Source organism: Larus michahellis, chromosome 13 (assembly GCF_964199755.1).
Source record: "Larus michahellis chromosome 13, bLarMic1.1, whole genome shotgun sequence".
Taxonomy (NCBI): Eukaryota; Metazoa; Chordata; class Aves; order Charadriiformes; family Laridae; genus Larus; species Larus michahellis.
This window is the reverse complement of record NC_133908.1, coordinates 2,961,999-2,985,137: the sequence shown is the minus strand read 5'-3', so window position 1 is coordinate 2,985,137 and position 23,139 is coordinate 2,961,999. Positions and strand designations below refer to the sequence as shown.

Below are 23,139 nucleotides of genomic sequence, written 5' to 3'. Positions count from 1 at the left end.
TTACTATTATTATTCCAGGATTAGTGAACTTCCATTGTTTTCATCCAAGACACGAGAGGTGAAATAAGGCACAAGTATTCATGCAGTGTAATAAAATACCTTTTAAAAGTTAAAGTCTTCAGGCAAACTAGGTCTTCTCACAGCAACAATACATCATTGAAAAGGAATTAATATACAGTGGATAGTCATAGCCAAAGCGGATCACAACAGATATAGTTTTGTTGTATAATTGTAAGGCTACACATTCTGGAGGCACTGAAGACAATCAAGTTGCATAAAACTTACAACCGTGTGAACTTATCATTGCCACCTTGGTCCTACCTTCCTCTTCCTTGCTTTTGTTACATTCACTTCTTGCAACTTGCCTCCATTTACGCTCAAATCCTGTAGCGTTACCAACATGGCACATTCTGACCTTGCAGATTCACCTGTGGTGTCATGGAGTTTACCTGACTCTATAATAAAGGTGTTTTATTCCAACTATTACCTCATGCCAGAGTTTATTTGGTTCTTTTATTATTACCCTCTGAACTAGAATTTACTCTAATTTTACAGTGCATCTGAGATTTCACAAAAATCTACGTAATTATGTTGGATATAGGCCTCCTAAGCTCCTTCAAGTTTTATTTTGCATTTCATCTGCACATTGCTTGCAGCAGAAAAGTCAACTTTACAAGCTTTTTTTTTCCTTTAGGTCTTAAGACATAATTTGTGACAAAATCACATATGGTAGGAAGTTAAAGCCTTTAACGATAGCAGTCCTTTTTCACTGGAAAAAATATAAATAAGTCAAGAAACAAAGGAAGAGAATAACTTACTGTGCAGTTCACGATGTATCACATCTACAAGATTTGGTTCGTCTCCCCACCAGAATATCCATAGTTCCTTACAATCCGGTTTGACGTCACGGCGCCACACACAAAGCAAATTGGCCTGCAAGCAGCGGATGAAGCTGAGCAGAATCGGATCATCCTGTGCTGGGGCTGAAATGATAGGGCCACAGTCCCCATGACCTTCAAAATTGTACCTACGCCATTTGATGCCTGTGAGTTCAGCCTACAGAAAGGAAAGAAAAAGAAGAGTCATTAAATCATTCTGTTTCAAAGTTTAGTTGTATTCACAGTACTGGTTTGTTTCATTTTCATTGCTTAATTCCTAGAATTTAGCTCCAAGCAGCTGAAGTTAAAAAATCCTCCTATTGCTGCATTTTCTTCTTTTCCTCCTCAAGAAAAAAGGAAAACAATTTTAGAAACACTACTGAATAAACCTGGCTTACACCTGCACGTAGGTTTTTCACCACAACCTGACTCATTTCCAGCAGATTCACTCATTTCTAACCTTAGTGTTATCTTATTGCAATCCTACAAATTAGAAGGAAAACAAACCAACTAGGAGACGGAATAAGGCCCGTTCCCTACATGCTGTGCAGTGGTCAAGTGAGTTCAGTGTCAGCCCAGAAGCTGACCACTTGAAAGTCACAACAATAAGTACTACAGGACGCAGGAACACAAGTGACTTACTGAAACTGGTGAAATAGAGTTTCATATTGTGATGTTACAGGTTTACAGCAAATGCTTTTTATTTTGCTCAAATAAAAAAAAAAACAGTAAGGAAGTTTGCCATTTACAGCCTCTCGACCCGACAGAGTTCTCTTACTAACCATCAAGGAAGAACAAAAAGAACAGGAAAATGGCTACCCAGACTTCTGGGAAAGATTTTCTTCTACACGGGTCGAAAAACCTGAAGGAACGTAGGTGTCCCACTGCACAGCAGTGTGAATAAACAACTGCCAGGGGAAAAGCCGCCAAAGTACTCAAACCATGAAACAGTTGGCAGCTAGAACCAAGTCAGCAGAGCAATGGTTCTAATTTTCTTTTTTTTCCCCCCCTCTTTTCAACTTTAATAGGAGATACTCACAGCTGTCACATTCAGTTTCCCTTCTCTGCTGTATCCAGACTGCTACCTTTTTATCTACGCCTGTTACCCTGCCCATCACACTCCTCCTCTCCTCTCCCCTCCCACCTTTGTGCAGCCTCCTTTCTCCCCACCCTCCGCTGGCTCTGGGCGCCTGCACGGGGGAACACTTGGTGACTTTTAGTCTAGCTAGTAGGAGTATCATTATCAAATAAAAAAAGTGGTCTGACCTGGGGGTGCTGGTGGAGCCAGCTTAACATTAGCCAGCAGTGTGCCCAGGTGGCCAAGAAGGCCAACAGCATCCTGGCCTGTATCAGCAATAGCGTGGCCAGCAGGAGCAGGGCAGTGATGGTGCCTCTGTACTCGGCACTGGTGAGGCCTCACCTCGAGTGCTGTGTTCAGTTCTGGGCCCCTCTGTACAAGAGGGACATTGAGGTGCTGGAGGGTGTCCAGAGGAGAGCTACCAGGCTGGTGAGGGGTCTGGAGACCAGGGCATCTGAGGAGAGGCTGAGGGAGCTGGGCATGTTTAGCTTGGAGAAGAGGAGGCTCAGGGGAGACCTCATTGCCCTCTACAACCACCTGAAAGGAGGGTGCAGAGAGGTGGGGGTTGGCCTCTTCTCCCAGGTGAATAATGACAGGACCAGAGGAAATGGTCTGAGGTTGCGGCAGGGGAGGTTTAGATTAGACATGAGGAAGAATTACTTTACTGCAAGAGTGGTCAGGCACTGGAACAGCCTCCCAGGGAGGGGGTTGAGTCACCATCCCTAGAGGTGTTTGAGAAAAGTCTAGATGTGGCACTTCAGGGCATGCTCTAGTGACAGAGATTGTAGGTTGTTTGGTTGGACTCGATGATCTCAAAGGTCCTTTCCAACCATGAAGATTCTATGATTCTATACTAGGCTTTCACAGTGGGCTTGTATTCTAGTTTCTAACCCACGTTCCCACATTCTCGCTGCTGTTACCACCTCCGCTTCATTTACAGTGTTCACACCTTCACTGTGCTGCTCAGAAATGGCCGGGGTGCTCAGCTCTAACATGGTCCTACAGGAACAGCCAGCTGGTCTATGGCAACAAGCTGCAAGAACTCAATACATCATCTACACCTCCGACAAGAAAAGTCACTGCCAGGGAGAAGGGGAAAGACACAGCAGTGGAAATCCCAGCTGTAGGAACACCTGCCCCCAAGCCCCCACCAAGCAATACGTTAAGCTGTATCTAAACAGTAAACAGTCCTTTCCTTTCTCTGCACAGTACGTATAGAAAATATCAACAAGAAAAAGGGTGAATTTTTACTCTTAAAGAAAACAAAAGACTTGCAGATCACATGTTCCTCCATTTTCATCATCTGCACAAGGACATTTAACCTATTGGCCTACACAGCCCCTCCAAAACCCATACTACATGTCACATACAGAAGGATGTCCTTTTTCAAGCCCACAAACTTTGTTCATTTAGAAGTTTAAGCTCTAAAATTTACTTTCCTTCACCACAATAACTGGAAGTAGGCTGTTACCTGTTCAAGAGCTAGCTGATTAACTGCTGAGGAGCTAAAGGTGATGTTCATCACACCATACCACAAGCAAAAAATACCTGTATTTCTTTAATCTTATAAATAGATCCTCTAAAACAGTTTCACCTCATTCTGCCTGTACATTGCCCAGCACAGCACAGTTCTGGCCCATGACCAACGTTCCTGTGACTATAACTCAAGAACTATTTCCCCCAATACCGATTACCCAGATTGCCCATCTAATTTACTCTAACGAGCCCCCTCCCCGAGCACCCAGGAATACAGTAGCTGACCTCCACTGGGAAGGGGAAAAAAATCTGACAAAACACTGAAAGGCACTGTAATTGTTTGGGGTTTTTTTGCATGACACTAAACCATGAGTCATCTTCAGCTCCTCATTGCAAAAGCGATGCTACCATCCTGTATCACGTCAGCAGGATACCAGCAGAGGGGACGCCACAGACAACACAGGATTATCCCTGCTGAAGGTCTTCTGCAGCCAGCACTGCCGCTTTTGCGCTCAGACAGAAATGCTGATCATCCATTCAAAGTGTTGGGAAGCTACGGAAAAGCGTATCGGAAAAGATACTCAAGACTGGACGTGATGTACAGCATATACGCCATGTTCCTGGCAAAAAAGGGGGCATGGGAGCACAGGTGGAGGAGGCAAAAAAGGGAAGGACAAGCATTATTTGTTCTCAGTAGGGTGCTGTGTGGCACTGGAATGCCTCATACATTCTATAACATTCCAAGAGAAAGTACTTACACATGCTCCTCCAAAACACCTACATGTGTTCTACATGGATCTCAATCTATAGCTTGGAGAAGGAACAAGCAGAGTTTCTGAAATAGTATAATGACTATGACTACAAAAATCACAAAACACCAAAGATTAGTGCCAGCATAGGCAACCTAGAAAAAAAAAATTAAATGTACATACCATAATCAATTAGGAATATATGGACGTCACAATGGACATGGAACAGGAGGATGACAAAAACAAACCCCCAAAAACCCCCAACCAAACAAAAAAGGTTCCTCAACAGCACCACTCACTTGATCAGCATGGCAATAACCAGAGATCAGCTGTGTGAAACAGCAGACAAGCTCCTGCAGCTTTCTAGCAGCTCAGAGGTATCAACCCATAACATCCCATCCATATCACGGATGAAACAGAGTCAGGAAAAGCATACAGAAACCAGCAGAGCTGCATCCAATTTAACTCCACCCTAACAAACTTCTGGAGTGTCTAATTTGACAGACTGTGAGGAGAGCTAACCAGGATCACCAGCGACCACCCAACACAAAGTGACTCACAAGAAGGGACAAGTACTGGGGGGTCTGGACTTAAAATGAGCTCTCACACAATGTTTCCTGGTCAAAGTTGCAGCGATGCTGTTCAGTGCATTTATTTGGATATACCTGTTTTTATTTAAATTTTTAATAGGTAAGCATCAATACTAATCCTTCAGAACTTCTAGATTTTGTCCTCACTTTAATTAAAGCTGAATTCAAAAGATCTTAATCGAGAAGCAGTACACAAGATAAGACTGCACCAGGAACACTTAGATATATTCTATGCCTCTACAGATGTTTTGTGTGAAGTACTTAATACCCTGTAGAGAGAGTATCTGCATCCACATGGAAGTTTTTTAAGTTGTTTCATTTAAACAAACAAACTTCACTAGTTTTAAGAGTCCTCAATCTGTAGCAGGGTTTTTACAGACAAAACAGCCAATGGCCTGTGGTTCTGGTGACTCTATTGAAGAACTAAACGTGGTTTCATTTATGGTCACTAAGCAGCGAACACAGGGTGCTCCCAAAATGGCAGCCTCTTCCCCATCCCCATCTCCCAGTGTGACATCAGATCTGGTGATCGTGCCATCACTGGGCGAATGGAATCAGCTCACCGATTTAAAGACGAGAAACAAAGAGAAAGAACAACATCTATCAGAGCAGCACACTGACAGCTTACCCTGCAGGCACACGCTCCGAGAGCAGCCCGAGGAGCAGGAGCGAGAGTGCACAGCCGAGAGCAGCAGCAGAGCGGGCTCCCCCCATCATCCACAGCTCCAATCAGATAAACCAGAACATGGGACCGCACACACAGCCTGGTGTTAATGTACACCGTCAATCGACACAAGCAAGCACCGGTGCCAAAAGCGACGCTGGACCGTCCTGCCTTCCCTACATTGGTCACCTACTCCCGACTCCACCACCATCTCTGCTTTGTGGCGCTGCTGCTGTTTGCACAGATTCCTACTGAGGTGAACTGACTAAAAATCAGAAGTATTATATTAAGTGGGGTTTTTTCCTCTACTCAGATCAGTCCCCATCCCTGATTCATTCAATAGCCCCAGAGACGCTCATACCAGTAAGAGAGAGGACAGCAAAGCAGGCCAGGGAGAGTAGCGCTGCTCCTTTTAGTAAGGCTGCGGGTTTTAAAGCATCCTGAAACGCTCACTGAGACAGACCCGATTGCCAACCTGAGGACAACACTGTGAACACGCTGTTTTACTCACAACGGGTGTGAAACGAATGCAGAACAAAGCAAAAGTCTTGCCAGGTGATGTAATCTGTTGTGTTTCTTGCATCTTTTCCTACATGCGTACTCTTGGCTTATTGTGGTTGCTACAACATTCTTAACCCTAAAAAGCCTGACAAAAAAGGAACTTACAAATACATACTACTAACCAACGTTGTTAGTAAACCATGCATTAAGCAAGAGACTTTTTGCTGTGTTTTATAAGGGAACAAATGTATTGGAGGACTACGTTGTGAAGGGCTCAACTTCCCAGATAAGAGGGGCAGTTTTTTTAATTATTTTTTTCTAAACGTAGTTAATTGGACACAGTTAACTGGACACAGAATAGTGTTTGTAAGACACCTGTTCTCACTGCACTGGACCAAGCCTGTAAGGAAACAGAGAAAAAGGATCTCTATGTCTAACAGTAACACCCAAAATCTTTACTAACGTTCATTTTTTTTTACAGTAAAGTCCCAGAGGCACAAAAAGGTCTGTTTCTGATGTATCCAAAGGAGCTGTCAGGGTAGGAGACTGCACTCAAACTGAAAATTCCATGGAGGCATTCAAACACACCCAAAACATACCCAAGAAATAGGCATTAATGAAAACACAGCGTGGGAATGCTGTCATTCAGAAACATGGCCACAGAAAAATGTCATATATAGTCCTTTGGAAAGGAGGGCAAACTCAGGCTTCCTCCCTCCTGGGGGGACTGCCTTAACACTCCGAGTGAAACGCCTTCAAAAAATTAAGTAAGAGCATCCAAACCTCTGATATCCCCTACACACAGAAGGAAACAGAAGAGACAGAGAAAGCAAATTAGCACTTTCTCTTACAACCATTAGTCTGCTGCCCGAAATACAGACTCCTTCACATCTATCTGCAACAGCTGAGGGCTGTAGCCATTTTAACTCCAGGACTGGGTATTCCTAGTAGAGATAAAAGCTAAGCTCTGATTCTCTCCCCCCTCCCCAAGGCTTAAATCCGAATAATAGACAGGCAGGAAAGGTCTTCTGCTGATCTCATAGCGCTCCATTCAGATTGGCAGAGTTTAGGCCGCTAAAAACATCAGATTTCCCCAGTAACATTTCACACTGCACAACTTGATTCTGGCATGCTACCAGCAACCCTGAAGATTTAATTAGTGCTGTGTAGCCACTGTGACTATTTTCTCTTCTGCAGCCCTCACAGATGGAATACAAAAAAAAAAAAACCACACCAACATCTTCCACCTCCTCTTTTTTTCCCCTCTCATCTCCATCAAATGCTTTCCTGACTATATATGTTACATGGGAGATGGACAAACCAATTCTAAACGAACTCCTCCAGAAGACTTGAGTAATTGCACCCATTTAATACACAAAGCTCCCTTGGAGAGAATACACAAGAATATAGACACTTCGGAACCAGAAAAAGAGCATAAAAAGTTTGAGAAATTCTCGTATTTGGCCACATCGAGTGTAAAGCAGAGTTATTTCTGTATTATTATATTTCCCTACATGAAAAACAACAGCTAAAAATACGTAATCATGTTATTTTTTCTGCTTCACATAGTACAGAAAGGTGAGGAAAGCTAAGGCAGATTTCAGGCCTCAGAGAGTAGAAAATCAGCACCCTAGTACTTCCAAAGCAGGAAGGATATACTTGGAAAGAAGGCAAAGATCTATAGAAAAGGCTCGAAGGGTCTTTTTAGCAGAACAACTGCTTCTCCATCACGCAGGCCCTCGGCTTCAACCCTGACTTTCTCCAAGACTTTCAACATGGCACGGTTCAGGTCGTTTTATCTTTCTCAGTTCTCCTATCTGAAACAAAACCAAAACCAGCTATAAACCTACTTACCAACTGCCTGTCCAAAAGGTAAGACAGACAAATTCAGGTCTGCACAGTGCTCCAAAGATGTCTAATTCTCTTAAGAAAAGCAGCCAATAATGTAAAAAACCAAAACACACCGTATCACTTAAGTCAGGTACATCTACAAACAAGTTTCAGTTAAACAAAAGGGAATATAAAAATGAAAAAGGCTTTCATCATACGCCCTTCTAACCAAGGGGAAGATGTTAAGTTGTCCAGGGTACCTTAAAACACTGTATTTACCAGCCTTTGAAGTTGGGCGCAATCCAAACAATTTCTCTAATCCAGATTTTTGTTTGCTTCTATGTAGGATGCTGTAGTTGCTAAGTGTCTTTAGTCTATAATTTATGCTTCAAATTAGAACATTAAAAAAAAAGTAAATGCCATATATGTATGCCAGTTTTATTAAGAGTCTCATCTTAGAGAGCTTCATTCAAGTAAGTAGCTATTCTGAAGCCACTAGAGATTCATACTAAGGACTACTCACATGAGTCAAAATCTGCCTGAGAAAGCCCTTAGTTCATAGTCCAAGAATTTAAACTGTAGTTAAAGGTGTCATGGGAATTACACCACCACTTTAATTAAATGCTATAAGATCTTGCGGACAGATTCAAGATTAGCACCATCTGTTTTGGTTACAGTGTTCCATTTCACTACATCATCCTCGCACAGCAACAAAATATCATTTCACACTCTACTCAGGCCATTTAAATACCAGATAAAAATTATGTCATCTTGGTACACCTCACCAGGAAGGAAGGACAAAAGGACAGAGACACTGAAAAATACTCTGTAACAACATGTGCTTATGGGGAAGGCAAACACCCAGGCCCACAACTCTCGTCCCCCACTCCCACTGAAATAAAACATTTAGTAACATCTGTCTAAGCCCCTGGCAAGTCAATGGAAAGAACAGAGGCAAGAAAAGAGGAAAAACACATCAAGGAACAGAGGAGACTGCTTAACTAAATATATATATAAAAATATATATGTAAAAATATATATAATTTAAAAAATGTATTTTTTTCTTCATAGCTATATATTATTTCTACACTCTGAGAAAGATTCCTATGTGGATAGCACAATTTATTATAATGAGACTGAAGCAGCAGCGAGCACCTGCACACAGACACTCTCTCTTATCTTTTACTCCTGGGTTTACAACTCTCTTGGTTTAAAAAAAAATACCATAACCAACCAACTCAACCCTGTGCAGCCTCCTGAAATCAGGTCATTTGCTAAACTACATATTCGCATCCCCCTCTTTATCCTATCAATTTAAAAAAAGGGGGGAACGGTTTGTGTTCCCTTCCCTCAGGGCTCATCCCTTCTGCCCCTTAGGGAGGGAGGGCCCACGCGGCGGTGCAGAGGGGCCTCATCCTGCGCCGAACCAGCGCGTCAAAGCGACATCGGTCAGGCAAAGCAACTGGCAGACAGGGATCGCAGTAACAGCATAAACAAAGTTCTTCAAACTTTCTCATACTGGTTCAAGAATGGAAAAAGCCAACACATTAAAAAAAAAATCTAATTCTGAAATGGGCTTCACATGGCCAACAGAAAAACTGTGGCACACGTAGCGCTTCAAAAAGCTGAGCTGAGCGTCATTCTTAATATGCGACTGATCAACAGCAGAATGACATGTTTGACTTTAATCCTTTCCCTGTAAAAGGACATAGTCAAGTGGCTGGAAAAGAGGGATAAAGGACAGCCACTAACAACCTTTTAAAAACAAAGGATTAAAAAAAGTTACCTTTTTGTTGTTGTTCTTCATTTGCTCTTAAAACCAGCAAGGAACCGAGCACACCACTGCATGCGGCACATGTGCCCAAAACCATTTTCTGCTGGCTAAGTCTCTTCACTCACCCCATACCATGCTGCCCTCTTCCTTCATCCCCCCTGGAACAGATTATCTAAATGCTACTACTTCAGAGCTGTTTGTGACAAGCAACAGCGTCAGGGCATTTGTACGTCATCTTTTATCTTTGCCAAGTCTCAGTGAAGGATTTAGCTGTAACCAAAATCCTATTATCAGGCATCTTCCTGATGGACTTGTGTACCTGGGGACATTTGAGATACTATATCGTTGTACCGAGGACCAGAAAAATCAAGACACTCCTAAAATAATACAGTCCACATACACCATTATTAAAAACCACAAGCTAACAGCATGAGCTGTTATGCCTAAAACGTAAACAGTGCTGACAGAAGTGAGGTATTTCTTCCCCTTTCTCTCCTAGAAGTCAGTGTGATTCTGCCTATGCGGGAGAGGAGGCAGCCCAGGAGAGGAACAGACTGTTTCAAAGAAACAAGAAGTCAAACCAGTCTCGGAAGGAATTCGAGGTGGTAACCAAGTACCATCTTTCCCAATGGAAAATATAAAAAGACTCCAGTATTCATGCTTGAATTTCAGCGGTTGGGGCAGATGCACAAGGCAGATGTCCCAGCGGTTGGGACAGATACACCAACAAAGAAGTTTTGAGTGGCAAGCATAAAAGAAAGAGCAATCTGATAAAAGCGCCCAAATTGCTGATACGTATCCCAGCCGTCACAGAATTTCAAGGTTAAATACTAAAGTAAAAGACTAAAAGCAGCAGAAGGAAGGAAAGTGAGCACATGCTGACATACTGAAAGAGAAACAGGATCTTCCTAGAGTCCATCGCAAAAACAGGCTGGCAAAATAAAACCAAATGTGAGAAATTCTTATGAAAGAAACAGAAGGTGACACAGAAATTGTTAGGCCACCACGACTCACGTGTAGCTCTGCACCTTCATTTGCTAACTGCGTTCTTGTTTCACCACATCAAAAAGTGGAGAAAAAAGAAAAATTACAGGAATGGTCAAGAACCGTATCTTCCATAGAACAAAAAGCATTCAAAGATTAAGGGTGCTTTTCCAGGTATCAAATTAAATTAGCAGAATCCAGACTCAAACCAAAACAAGTCGGCTGAACTTTTTGTGTCAGGATAAAAACTTAGAAGTAGTTTAAAATTTGTCTATTTAATATTGAACTGGTTCGAGAAATCTCTCCACCGAATATATAGGGAGGCTGGGAGATTATTCAAGGGAAGTATTACCTATGTCCTTGACCTACTCTTCTGTCTTTCTGCAAGTAACTGCTGGTGTCTATCGGGGAGAGCGTACCTTTGTTGCAGATTTTTTGGGTCTCCTGTTCTCCCAGGAAAAATTGCAGCATTGCTATGAGTGGCTATAGCCAGCCTGTAGGTGAGCTCCCAAACACAAAAAGCCACGTGATGCCAGACAACACCGCAGCTGTTACACTGCTAAGCACCAACACAACTCTTCATTAAACCCAGCAGGCCAAACAACCACTGGCCACCATTGAGACAGAACTTTGAAGGCCTTTGGTTCTGATTCAGCAGAGTTGTTCCCATGCCATTTAGCCACGTACCATACTGGCATCTTTGAAATATTTATCAGCAAATAAAGGGCAGAGTCAACGATCACCCTCAGAACAGCTCTCAGGCCTGCCATCCTCGAGTCAGCACCAAATGTCCACCATACATCAGTAATAGTAATTCAGGACCAACTCCAGAAAATCTTAAAAAAAAATATCATTCTAAAACAACAACAAAACAAAAAAAAGAACAAAAGAAGGAATATTTGAGAGAAGACCTATGAGTTACGTCACCATCTGTCACCTTCAGTGAATGGCTTTGGTTAGCAAATCTCTAGTCCCTTAACCGATCCAGCACATCTCAGTACACAGTTCCAAACTGGTGCCTGGCTCGTCAGCTCTCTTCCACAGTAAAGGCTGTAACCAAGTTCCTCAGACAGAGATGTAAAAGGATAACGTGATAAGCGTGGCTGAAAGCCAAAGGGCTGAGATTTAGCTATTACTAGAAAAAGATGCTTTTGAGTCAAAAACATTCAAGACACAAAAATATAAGGAAACTGGAAGAAGGCAGCAACTCTTCTCATGTCAGCATGCGAGTGAAGCGCAGGGAGGCACACACTTCCACACCCCCCGAACATACTGGCTTTTGCACCAGTACAGACAGTTGTCGTGCTGGAGTCTCACCACCAAGCTTGAGAAAGGGCAACGGAAGAGCCAATCTGAACACCAAAACATGTACTGAATAGGTAGGAATCTAGGTTTCAGAGGATGCTAACTAACCAACCAACTAACCTATCCATGTGCTTGGAGAACACACCTACCCGATAACGCCAAGACAGACAAAAGCATTTAAAAACAAGAGATGGTGGGGTTTGATTTGTTTGGGGTGTTTTTATGGGGAAGAGGGGAAGAAGTGGAATGAAGTTTAGCCATATCAGACCTGAATGTATATATCACTGTAGGCTGTATGCAATGGAAGAGTACAATGCCTGGAAGCAAAACACCATCTCCAAGACAAAAGACAGAAGGGATTGAATACATTCTTTTCATTTTAACAAGTCCTAGGTTTAGGTAGTGAACTACCCTGCAGGTCAGGTTACGGACACTATTTTACAGAGCACACTAAAAGGTACCTCCAAGTTCCATAACACTTCAGCCAGTTTCTTTACAAAAGGGCATCAATTATATTTTAGCTTCTGAGTAGATGGTTGAGAACAGATAATAAAATGAAACTACCACTGCACGCTTCAGATAGCACACAAAAGAAAGCAAACAAACATGCCGCTTGCTAGCCAAAGAATCCCTCCCTCACTCTGAGACAAGGTGAATGATGAGGGTGGCAAGTCCCTTGCAAAAAGGCTGAATCAGAACTAAGTCACTGCCCCTTTTCCAGATTAAAAAAAATCCCCTCTAACAGAAGAGTAGTCAACACATTAAAAAAAAAAAAAAGACAAAACCAAATCTGCAATTAAATAAAGGAATATTTTCTCTTCCCCCAAGTTGGTTTTTTTTTTTTTTTTTTTTAAACTGAAGGAGGAAGGAAATGTCAGACATCAGAGTCATACAATGGACTATCAGATGTTTCCCAAACCAAGTAACCTGACATATGGGCAGAAAAAAAATAAAATAAAGGGGGAGCAGGGTGGAGGAAGTAACAACCTGAGTAGAGTAAACTTTGGCATACTGAGTTAAGGAATGCAGTTCCTTTTCTTCTCTTATACAAAAAAAAAAAACCAACAAAAAACCAAAAACAAACAAACAAAAAAAACCCTGTATTTAAGAGCTCGGAACTAGAACATTTTTGTACACCACATCTAAGCAGAATTGCTTAGTGAATACCAACAAGAGCTCACACAGCTGTCTTACGCGCGTGCCCACCGCTGACCTGCAAAGAAAACTACGCCGCCTGCCCCAATGGGCCCTGGCCCCGATCCCCAGCTCGGGGCTAGGAAGACAGGAGCAGTGCAGAAATACAATCAGACAGCCCCGATTCTTTAACATCAACGTTGCCTTGACCAGTGATATCAAATAAAGCTGAAATTGTTATGCAGTCTGCCAAAATCCCTTAGCCCTTTAAAAAAAAAAAAAACAAAACCATCACCTGCAGAATTCTTTCATATGAATCTTCTTTAATATAGAAAGCAGTAAATAAATCCACGACATGACTGATCATGTAGATTCATTTTGCCAGCTTTCTTACTGTCATTCGTGCAAAGACAAGGATCCTGCCAGAAGGAAATTATGTAAATTCACACAGAACTCAAGTCAAAATTTTATTAAAACACACACGCAAAATTAAATAACCAGAAACGCTAGGTTAAAAGTGAAACCAGCAAATTCAGAATAAAGTAATTTAACCAATTAACCTATTCTGTGAGCAAAGAATATTTTTTTTTATAAAAATACTTGAAATGGTCACTACGAGATGTTCCTGGAATGAATTTTATAACTCACCCAGGACCGCCTACAAACTGAGTAGTACTGTGGGGTACTCACTTCACACACATGAAGTGAGACTCATATAAACCTGACACTAAGGGATTGCAGATACACTAGACTAGATTTGAAAACTTCCTAGTAAACCAGAGACTCCAGTAAGAAAAAAAACCCATGGTTTTATACTGTAACAAACCAACATGTATTGAAACTTATGTCTCGTAGCTGTCAGCTATGAGTGCATCATTACCAAAAAACAGAAGGTTGCCAATGCCTGGTCAGTAGGTACAGAACAGTTCTCCTCTGGATTTTGTTTTCCATCTTCTGTTCTCACTAAATATTGTATTTTATGGGCAAATATGGAGCTATAAGGGTAGGCAACAAAAAGGCACTGACCACAGCATAACTCTTTTAAAGCTAAAAGATGAATTAAATACATTTTTAGTGAACAAGCTTTAAATTTCCTTCTCTAAGACATGGATTGTGGTTACACAGCCACTTTGATCTCACTTCAATCCACGCCGCTGCCAAAACTTGGTGGGGAGAGAGAGGAATAATGAGTACACAGAGCCGTCTAGGGATTGAGAAGGAAAATAAGAGGGAAAAGTTTTTCCTTAGGTCAGTTCCATGATCCAGGCTTGCATGTGAGCTTAGGAATCCTTTTGGGGTCACCAAGGCATGGAAGAAGAGTAAAGGGGGAGGGGAAAAAATGAAGGAGGGAAAAAAAACCCACACCTTTTCCTCTATAATTAATATTATTTTCTTTTCATAAGCAAAAATCATACACTACACTGCAACATTGGCCGATTAAAGAATGCAGAGGTAAATACCTAATGAGAAGTGATACAGAAATACGTGTGTCATATCTTATACCAAAAATTAATTTAAGACTGTCAATTCTTCTCGATCTTCATAAGCCGATTAAATACATTCCTTAGTATAGGGACACAGTCTTCGTGTATGTTTGAGCTCATCTGTGTTAGTCACATAAATGTAAATATTGCCTCGGGGCACATTATACAACAGCAACACACAATAACATTTCCTGTCGCAAAGAAACAAAAGGGAGAATGCCACTAAAAGCTCGAGTCACATTTCCATATGCACTACTGCAATTCTGCTCAGGAAAGTGAATTAAGCCGCACATGACTCAATGAGAAATAACATTTTTTAACAGACTGAGGCAGGAAGTGAGAGTCAGGATTTATCAAAATTAATCAAAATCCACTGCACAAGCCAAAGGAAAGACTGCTTAAACCTTTTACGCTTGCGGGATACTAAAAAAAAATAGGCATCTTCTTACTATGTAAAATGCTAAGAACCCTCCTGATCTGAAAAGTTAAACTTACTATATCGTATCAAAGTGGTTATGTTCAGACGTCATTATCATTTTACAGTATAGTGATGATACTAATGCAAGCCTCCATAAGTAGCTGAAGCCACAGCAGGAAACGATGCGAGCTGTCATTCCTGGTATCACAGGCCTGTTATCCCTGCAGTACGTACTTCACAACTGTGTGCAGAGGGAATCGAACACAATGTTTTAGTAATATTTTGAGGTCTGCTAGAGCAGAGTATTTTTAATAGCTGGTTTCTCTTTGAAACTTACAGTTGATGTCAGGGAAATAAGGAAAAGAGGATCTTTTTACAGCAATACTTAGACCTTAAAATGAAAGCAGTATAAGAGCTTGCTCTGAGGAAGAAGGATGCCCCCATGTAAATACATACTCCATAGAAACAAATCTTCCAGGTTTGATTTGGGATTTGCTGTTGAAAACACTTGTGCACTTTCAAAATCGGCAAGATAACACTAAAATGAGCATGCTTCTAGGCAGAGCAGTATTTTTTTCACATTATTTGTGTTACTATGGCACCAACAAGTTGCAAATCCCACTGTGCTAGACTCTACACAAGAGTGTACTACTCACTCACAGAACAGTACATGAATACACACAGACTTGAAAGAATATAAAACCTTACTCGTCAGCCTTAACGACAGTCTGAAGAGACCAATCGCCTATTCAGTGTTACCAGGTTGTCTGTAGGATCTCACAAACAAGCTTAGGAAAAGGGTTTGTAGGCCATCAACTGGTAACCTTCCACAAATACAAAGGAAAAACTAGAAAAAAACCCAATAGACACCAATTTATAATCTGATAATCCTGGTGTACACTGGAGTCAGGAGTCAGTCAGTACCAAATGAAAAATAAAAGGCAGTGAAGGAATAGTGCTGAAGGCTTTGGAAATGAACGCACAGTAAGTCTGAGGAGCTGTAACAACAGGGGAAGACAACGAAAGAACGCAGAAAGGTGCAACACAGTCCCAGCCACAGGACGCGAGAGAAAACCTGTAGCAGCATTCTTGATACCAGCAGTGGTATTTTAGTCAAACACCCACAAAAGGATGCTGCCACATCTAAGGATGTAAAATTGAAGACTGGAAGGGTGGGGAGGGGGGCGATCAGGGAAAAGTGGAGACAACAGGCTAAGCTCTCTCCTCCAGTAAACAGAAAGCTTCAAACAAATGTTAACTTATCACAAAGCGTAACATTCCAGTAACATTTGTATTTTTTAGGTATTTAAAAAGCAGTGCATCTGCACACACCTTTACCAAGGCATAACATTTTCAAAAACTTAAGGAGAGTAAAAATCCATAAAAAATTCCTTCTTCATCAAGTCGCCAAAGTTAATCAAGTTAACACATTCAACAGATGTGACTATCTCTCACATGCACCTCAATTTTTATTTTTTTCCACGGCAGTTCAAGAATTTCAGCTTCTTTAGATTTTTTTTTTCCCCCAAAAGAATTGCATTGTCAAGAAGGAAAATTATAGAAGGTCCACATATAGGATTAAAGAGTTCCTTTTTACTACCTTTCACACAAGGAAGAGCTCTTAGAAGCAGAAGGGGAAAAAATTCAAGATCAAATGAATCTGAGGTGTATTGAGAACTGGGGTTATTATGTCAAAACTGCACTATGTAGAAAAAAATCAGAAATATGTATTTTCAGGCAGTATTACAGCAAGTGAAAATTAAGATTCTTAAGATGTATTAAAAAAAATCCTAGGTAACTACATCAGCCTAATATTTGAGTATTTTCTTAATCATGTTAACGTTCACAATAGCCATCTCGGGGAAGGACTCGTCACCAGAATCAGAACACAGCCACGGGAGAAGGATTCACAGCTCCCGTATATGTATACATTCAGGAGATAATCAGGATTTCAAGAAAATCTCACTCAAGTATTTCTCAGTGGCTAGCTTAGGATTCCTCGGCACTGTTGGTCCTGAACTGTAACTGTCCCTCCTGCGCCCCAGATTTCCTTGGTGCAATATTGAGAAGAGGTCAGTTACCTGGTACAGGTTCATTAATGCCAATCCCAGAGCTGGACAAGCTAACTGAACACCGCTCCGTCACAAGCTCTTTGCAAATCTGGGTCTATTTTCTTCAAACTCACACCCATTAAACTGTCGAATACTCTGACAGGACATAATAAAAGCCTACCACTGACGTGATTTAAAACCTGAAATCATCTTTTATTAGCAGGAAGTGAGCAAGCTTTCTAATGTCATTTTTCTACTTCTATCTTGTTACCTAATAAAATTCAGGATGAAGATAACTAGAGAATCAAATGCTTTTTGCAAAACTTGAGAGGTTAATTCCGTTTCTTAAATATATATATACATGTAAACTCACACCTACACAAAATTTCAAACAAGCAAGATATCAACTATGTGGTGATGTAACATCCTGCGTGCCAAAATAACAGCCTACTGCTTGGAGCACTGCGTTTATGATAATACAAGCAGCAGGAACGACTGCTGGTTAATTTACTACTACCTATGGATTTGCTTGGGCAATCAACCATGTACTGTGAAGTCCTTTACTGACAATTACACAACACCAAACAGTACCTCACTGGCAATCTTGGCGTTCCTAATCTTCACTTTCTGATGCCATGAAAAACCTTTAAGAAAACAATTCAAATGCCATCTCAGATTTCCTTGACTCCTTTCAGTTCCATTATGAAAACGGCAACAAAACTCACTGATCGAAGGCAACAACTTCTGTTCCTGTTTGGGAACTGAAAAAAAAGAGTAACAGCAACAGCAACCGTGACCTTTACAGTTTGTAAATCTGCCTTTGAACATTAACTGGAACAAAGACACAACTCCTACTAAGCGGACCTTCCTGGCAGCAGGTTTCTGTAAGAAGGCATTTAAACAAGCGCTCGCAACATCTTCCACACCAGCTTCTGTAAAGCCCTCTATAAATAGGTCTCGCTTTCCAAGAACACAATCGTGTCTTTTCCAGGCTGAAGACTCCTACTCCTACAGTATCTAATCTTTCACCACACGAAACCTTCTCCAAATTTTAGGTCACCCTTTGCTGTACTCTTTTTCCAGCTCCGGCGTATGAAACGTTGCGCAATTTCACCCCTATTTTCAGAGGCTGACTTCTGCCTTTTGATCCACCACAGCAGCTAAACCAGACAGTTGAGGAAACATCTTCATACTTCATGCAAGCCCTCACTGTGGGGCGTCATATTAACCCTTACTCACAGGAAAAATCAAATTAATTTCAGCAAGACTACTTTCATGATTAAGGATTATTCACAGGGATACTGTTTGCCAGCTGGGTCTGAAGTTTTAATACAAAGCGTACTACCTCAGAACATTTCATCTCTAAATAGTTATTAGACAACTCTTAATTAGTATTTAAACAAACTGGCCCTTAACAATTGCTTATTAAATACTGTTTTGATAAACAAACACTCTTTTTCAGAAGCAGCAGCAGACATTTTGACTACTGCAAAAACTGAGTTAGGATAAATATAACTTCTACTGCTGTGCTAGAACATAGCTATTTCAGAGAGAAAGTGTACTTTAATGAGCAAGCCTGTGTATGCCAGTATAAACAAGTTTATATCTGAGGTGTATTCTGATGACAAATATGCAAACTGGCCCTTACATCATCTAAGAAATGCTTTACATTTAGAGTAAAATTCTAGATTTCTTTGCGTAGGTTGTCTGTGGGGGTTTTTGCCTGACAGAACATACAAACATTAACTCGCTTTCTAGAACAGCACCGGATTCCTGCTTCAATATAGAGCAATAGACAAGACAGACAGCAGCCCTTTGCGTCACCAAGTCCAGAGGGACTTTGCAAAACCCAACTACGCAAGCACGGGATCACGCTCCCCATCTGGATATTCAAAGCTAACTTTAAAACCTTAACTGTGGCTTCCCCTCACATGAAGTATTTTGGGCCAAGAACACTAAGGAGCTCTGGACATCACTGACAAGAGTTACCAGCTTCTAAAAAGCTTTTAGAAAATATTTTCTGTAAAAAGGTTCAGAAGAAACAGCGATGCCCAACCTCTATTTAAAGATTGTCTACATTCAACAGGAAAATAAGCTAGAAATCACGAAGTGCTTGTTAAACCAACCCGAATCCACTACAGCAACCAGAGAGACTCACCACAGAGCCCTGGCTTATCCCAGCTGGGGAGATAGAGTTCCTTCTTAAACAAAACAAATGTTTGTGGGAAGAAATATTATTTAAACATAAACAAACAGAATCACAGTAGATTATAACTACTTCAGAACTTCAGTTCTCCAGTCAAGAACATTTCTTTGTGATTCACACACAAAACAAAGCCTGCAATAAAACAATTGACTCTGTCAACTCCTAATAGCAGAATCAGTTTAAAAAAAAAAATATTTGTAATCCACCTCATTCCTAAACAATGAATGGATTCCCATCAACAACTGATTTAGTTTGGTGCGTGTTTTCGTTCTGTTACACTGAAAAAGTAAATTAGCAAAAGCTTCTCTTAATCAGTAATCCAGACTACTGTAGCTTTAACACTTCGTAAGTTTTGAAATGCATATGACAATTTGAGGTTAAAGGGTCAATGGTGTTGGCCATATATTTCCAGTCTGTGTTTCCTTTCTCAATATCTTTCACTGATAGATAAATCCTAACGAACACTAATGTAATTTAAAATAAATCTCCCTAATAGTTACTGTGTGTTTGCATATACGCTATATTAAAAAAATACTGCTTCATTAGATTTTTTTTTTTGCAAGTAGGGCCAGAAAACAATAAAAGTGTTACAGTTTCATACATAGCACCACGTTACAGGTACGGATACCTCCCACAAAATTACACGGGAGATTAAAGGGCTGCACATTAAACTCACTATTATTAAAACACACTTGCAAAAGAATTTTGCTGAACTTATTTCAATGATATTACACACCTATTTAAAATTTAACATTTCCCTAGTCTAGTAAGGTGGTGGGGGGGGAAGACCAAACCACAATAACTATGAAATAACTTCACTTTGTAATTTATGCTAATTGCACACCAACAATTATTTTTACCAGTGACAGATTTGCAGATTGCAGCTATGTGAGAAGTTACACTACTCAGTTTTCCATTAATAGCTGGGGACTTCACAACTCTCTCTCTGTAAAGGACAAACCATTCACCGCCTTGCTCTTACGATCAGGCACAATTGTCTCCCTCATGCTTACTGTTTTATTTTTCTTACTGGGTAAGAGGAGTGTATTCAAAAGTCACCAGAACAATTCCTGCACCTTGATAACTATAGCACTGCTATACATCTATAAGTATTAGAAAACGCTATCAAACAGAAGCATAGCTACAAACTTATAGAACGTAACAGCTCAACAAAAAGCCAAAGTAAGAACTGCATTTATTCTCACGGAAGAATCTCTGGGCCAGTTTCCTAGCAGCATAAGGGACTACGGCTCTTGTCCCAGATTCTTAAAAGGTATGAGCAAAATAAAAACCAACGATACATACATTTAAAAGAAAACAGAGACAAAATAATGAACGTACAGCAATAAAAGGTAAAAAACATAAAACTAAGAGCTTGATCATTTGCATTTTTAATTAATTTTCTTTTTTTCCTTCATTCCTATAAGGGAGATAGCAACAATCTCTTTCTTGCTATTAGAAAAAGAACAACATATGCACCCACCTCAAATTCTAGCAGAGCTCTGATGCAGGGAGGAGATTATCTACCATAAATCTTTTGTACACACTATCCCCAAACTTGCATTACAAGTTTTTTGTTTTACCTATACCATACCATGCACTAAATGTCCCTCCTTCCCTCAGACATCACCCCTGGCAGCACTAGGAGGCTCCTGATGATCAAATAGTCCTCTCGCTCACTCAGCTTTCACCCAGACAGATGGGATAATGTTCCTATAGGTGTCAGGTAAAATAAAGCCAGGTATTTCCAAATAGCTTTGTCCTTGCACAGAAACAAATTGTTTTCTTGTTTTAAATTTAAATTAAAAATCTGCAGCTAGCCAAAACCGATACCATAATTTCTGCAACATTAAACCATGCAATACGAGTAGGAAGTTGTCAAATTCCAGTAAGACGGGGCAGACAGCATCCACGCAGTCAAGCTACCCCGCATCCTACATTTTCAGCTACTCCTTTTTCTTCAGAGAAAAAAAAACTAAAAGGTTTGAAGTTTTTCTGTACCTCTTGCCCCCAAGCACGATCTATGCAACGAGGAGACCACGCCGTAACAACAGCTGACACGCAGTCACAAGAGCCCAGAGCGCAAGTCCGACAGACGATCACACTACATGACTGTTTGCTGCTGCTGAAATGGCGTTTGTCATTGTGAAAGTCATTGTGAAAGGAGAGGGAAAAAAAAAAAAAATCCCCAGTTCGGTAGGCACAAAGCACACAGGGCACGGAGTGCCAAGGGAGGCGGGGAGAAAAGCCTGTTTACCGGAGAAGATGGTCGCACATGCAGAGGACACACAACCTGTCGCCTCCAAGCTCTCCCGTTCAGGGGCGCGCAGCTGGGAAAGCAACGCACACACTCGCAGCAAACCACGTTAAAGAGCAAAATAAACACGGGGCGCCGGGCCGGGGGAGGGGCCAGCGGAGGAGCAGCCCCACGGGCCCCGGCTATAAAGCCCCCGGCAGCTGCACCCAACCGGCAAGCTCGCTGCGCGGCCGGAGCCGCCGGTTCCCCCCAACCACGCACACCCCTTACCCGCCGCCCGCGGGCACTCACCAGCGAGAAGAGGTTGGAGTGACAGTCCTCCAGGCTGGCCCCGTTCGCCACCCAGTTGGCCGCTGCAGTCATGATCCTCGGCGAGCCGGGCCGCCAGAGCGGGGCATGTCTGAGGAGACGGGCCCGGCGCGGGGGCAGAGGCAGAGGCAGCAGCGGGCGCTCCGCGGTGCGGCCCGGGGCGGCGGGCGGAGCGGGGCAGCGCGGCCGGCAGGGGGCGCGCCGCGGGCGGGGGCGGCGGGGGGCGGCCCGGCCGCCGGGCGGGCGCGATCCTCGCTACCCGTCGCCGGCCGCCGGGCGATCCTCAGGCCGCGCTGCCCGGTCCGGCGAGGGCCCTCTCCGACGGGACGCAGGGGCGTCTCGGTCCGAGCCCCTCAGCACGCAGCGGCGGGGGGGGTGGGGGAAGCCTCCTCCGGTCGCTCCAGGCCGCCTCAGCACCGCTGGGGCGGAGAGAAGAAAGGGGGGGGGGCCCGGGGCCCTCCTTCCGCGTCCAGGTCTGGCCCCCCCCCGGCCGGGGCACGCGTAGCGGCGGAGGGGAAGGAGAGGGGAGGGTCTCCTCCCGCGGCCCGGCGGCGGACCCCGCGGCACCCGGGCGGGGCGGGGGAGGGTGCCGGTCCCGGGCAGTGGCGGCGGCGGCGGGCGGGGGGCGCTGTCTCGCGTGCCGGCGGAGGCCGTGTCCCCTCCCCTCCCCGCCCGGCCGCCCCTCGCTGCTGCCGCCGCTGGCTGTGGGTGGATGGTGTTTTCCTTCTCCTCCTCCTGCTGCTGTTGCCGCCGCCTTGTTTACGCTCCGTGCGGGGCTCCCGGTGCTGCGGGCGGCGGGCGGCAGCCCCGGCCCAGAGAGGGAGCACTGTCCCTGCCCGTCCTCGCCCCCCTCCGCCTGGCGCTGCCCGCCCAGCGGCCCCGCTCACCCGCTCCTCCTCACACACTCGCCTCTGCCTCTCTCCACTCTGACAGCAATGGCGGCCGCCAGCCGCAGCTCGCCTCGCCATTGGCCGCCGCCGCCCCACGTGACGCGCGGCGGAGGGCGGGGGCTTCCCCCTCCCCGGCCCCTCCCTCCGCCGCCGCGGCGCCCGCCGGGCCGCTGGGGGCGCGCGGGAGCGGGGCGGCGGGGGCGCGCGCGGCGGCGGGGGAGGCCGCGGCGGGCCCGGGGGGCGCGGTCCCCGCGGCCGGTGTGTGCCCCGCTCCCGGGATCCTGCCCTCCGCCGCTCGGGACGGGACAAACTTTCTCGCCCCCGGTGCGCGGGACACTCACCGAGAGAAAGCGCTATTGCAGAGGAGTTGTCCGGCTCAGCGCGCCCGTTCCCACCGGCCAACCCCCGTCGGGTCCTCCCGCAGCACCTGCGAAATTTCAAAGGATTTTAAAACTGGCCTGAAAACGTCAAAATTGCGGTCTGCCGCCCCGGGCACCCCCCGGCAGCTCCCCGTTCAAAGCCAAGTTCAACCCCAAGTTCTGCGGAGGTGCAACACCACCC

The 23,139-nt window shown here is 43.6% G+C and overlaps 1 protein-coding gene across 3 annotated transcripts in view; it reads right to left on the bottom strand.

Annotated features, from left to right (window-relative positions):
* Nucleotides 1–22,626, bottom strand: part of MED13L (mediator complex subunit 13L) — a 205,749-nt gene extending 183,123 nt beyond the window's left edge. Inside the window, exons 1-3 of one of the 3 annotated variants that reach the window (XM_074605933.1) lie at nt 21,380–21,414; nt 21,124–21,247; nt 819–1,056 (exon numbers count right to left, since the gene is read on the bottom strand). In XM_074605933.1, the coding sequence (XP_074462034.1) occupies nt 819–1,056; nt 21,124–21,247; nt 21,380–21,399 (382 nt within the window). In that variant the 5' untranslated portion in view covers nt 21,400–21,414. Of the gene's footprint in view, nt 1–818; nt 1,057–20,716; nt 20,734–21,123; nt 21,248–21,379; nt 21,415–21,670 lie in introns of those variants that run through there. The other 2 variants (XM_074605935.1, XM_074605936.1) reach the window with 2 other exon arrangements.
* Nucleotides 22,627–23,139: the final 513 nt, after the last annotated feature.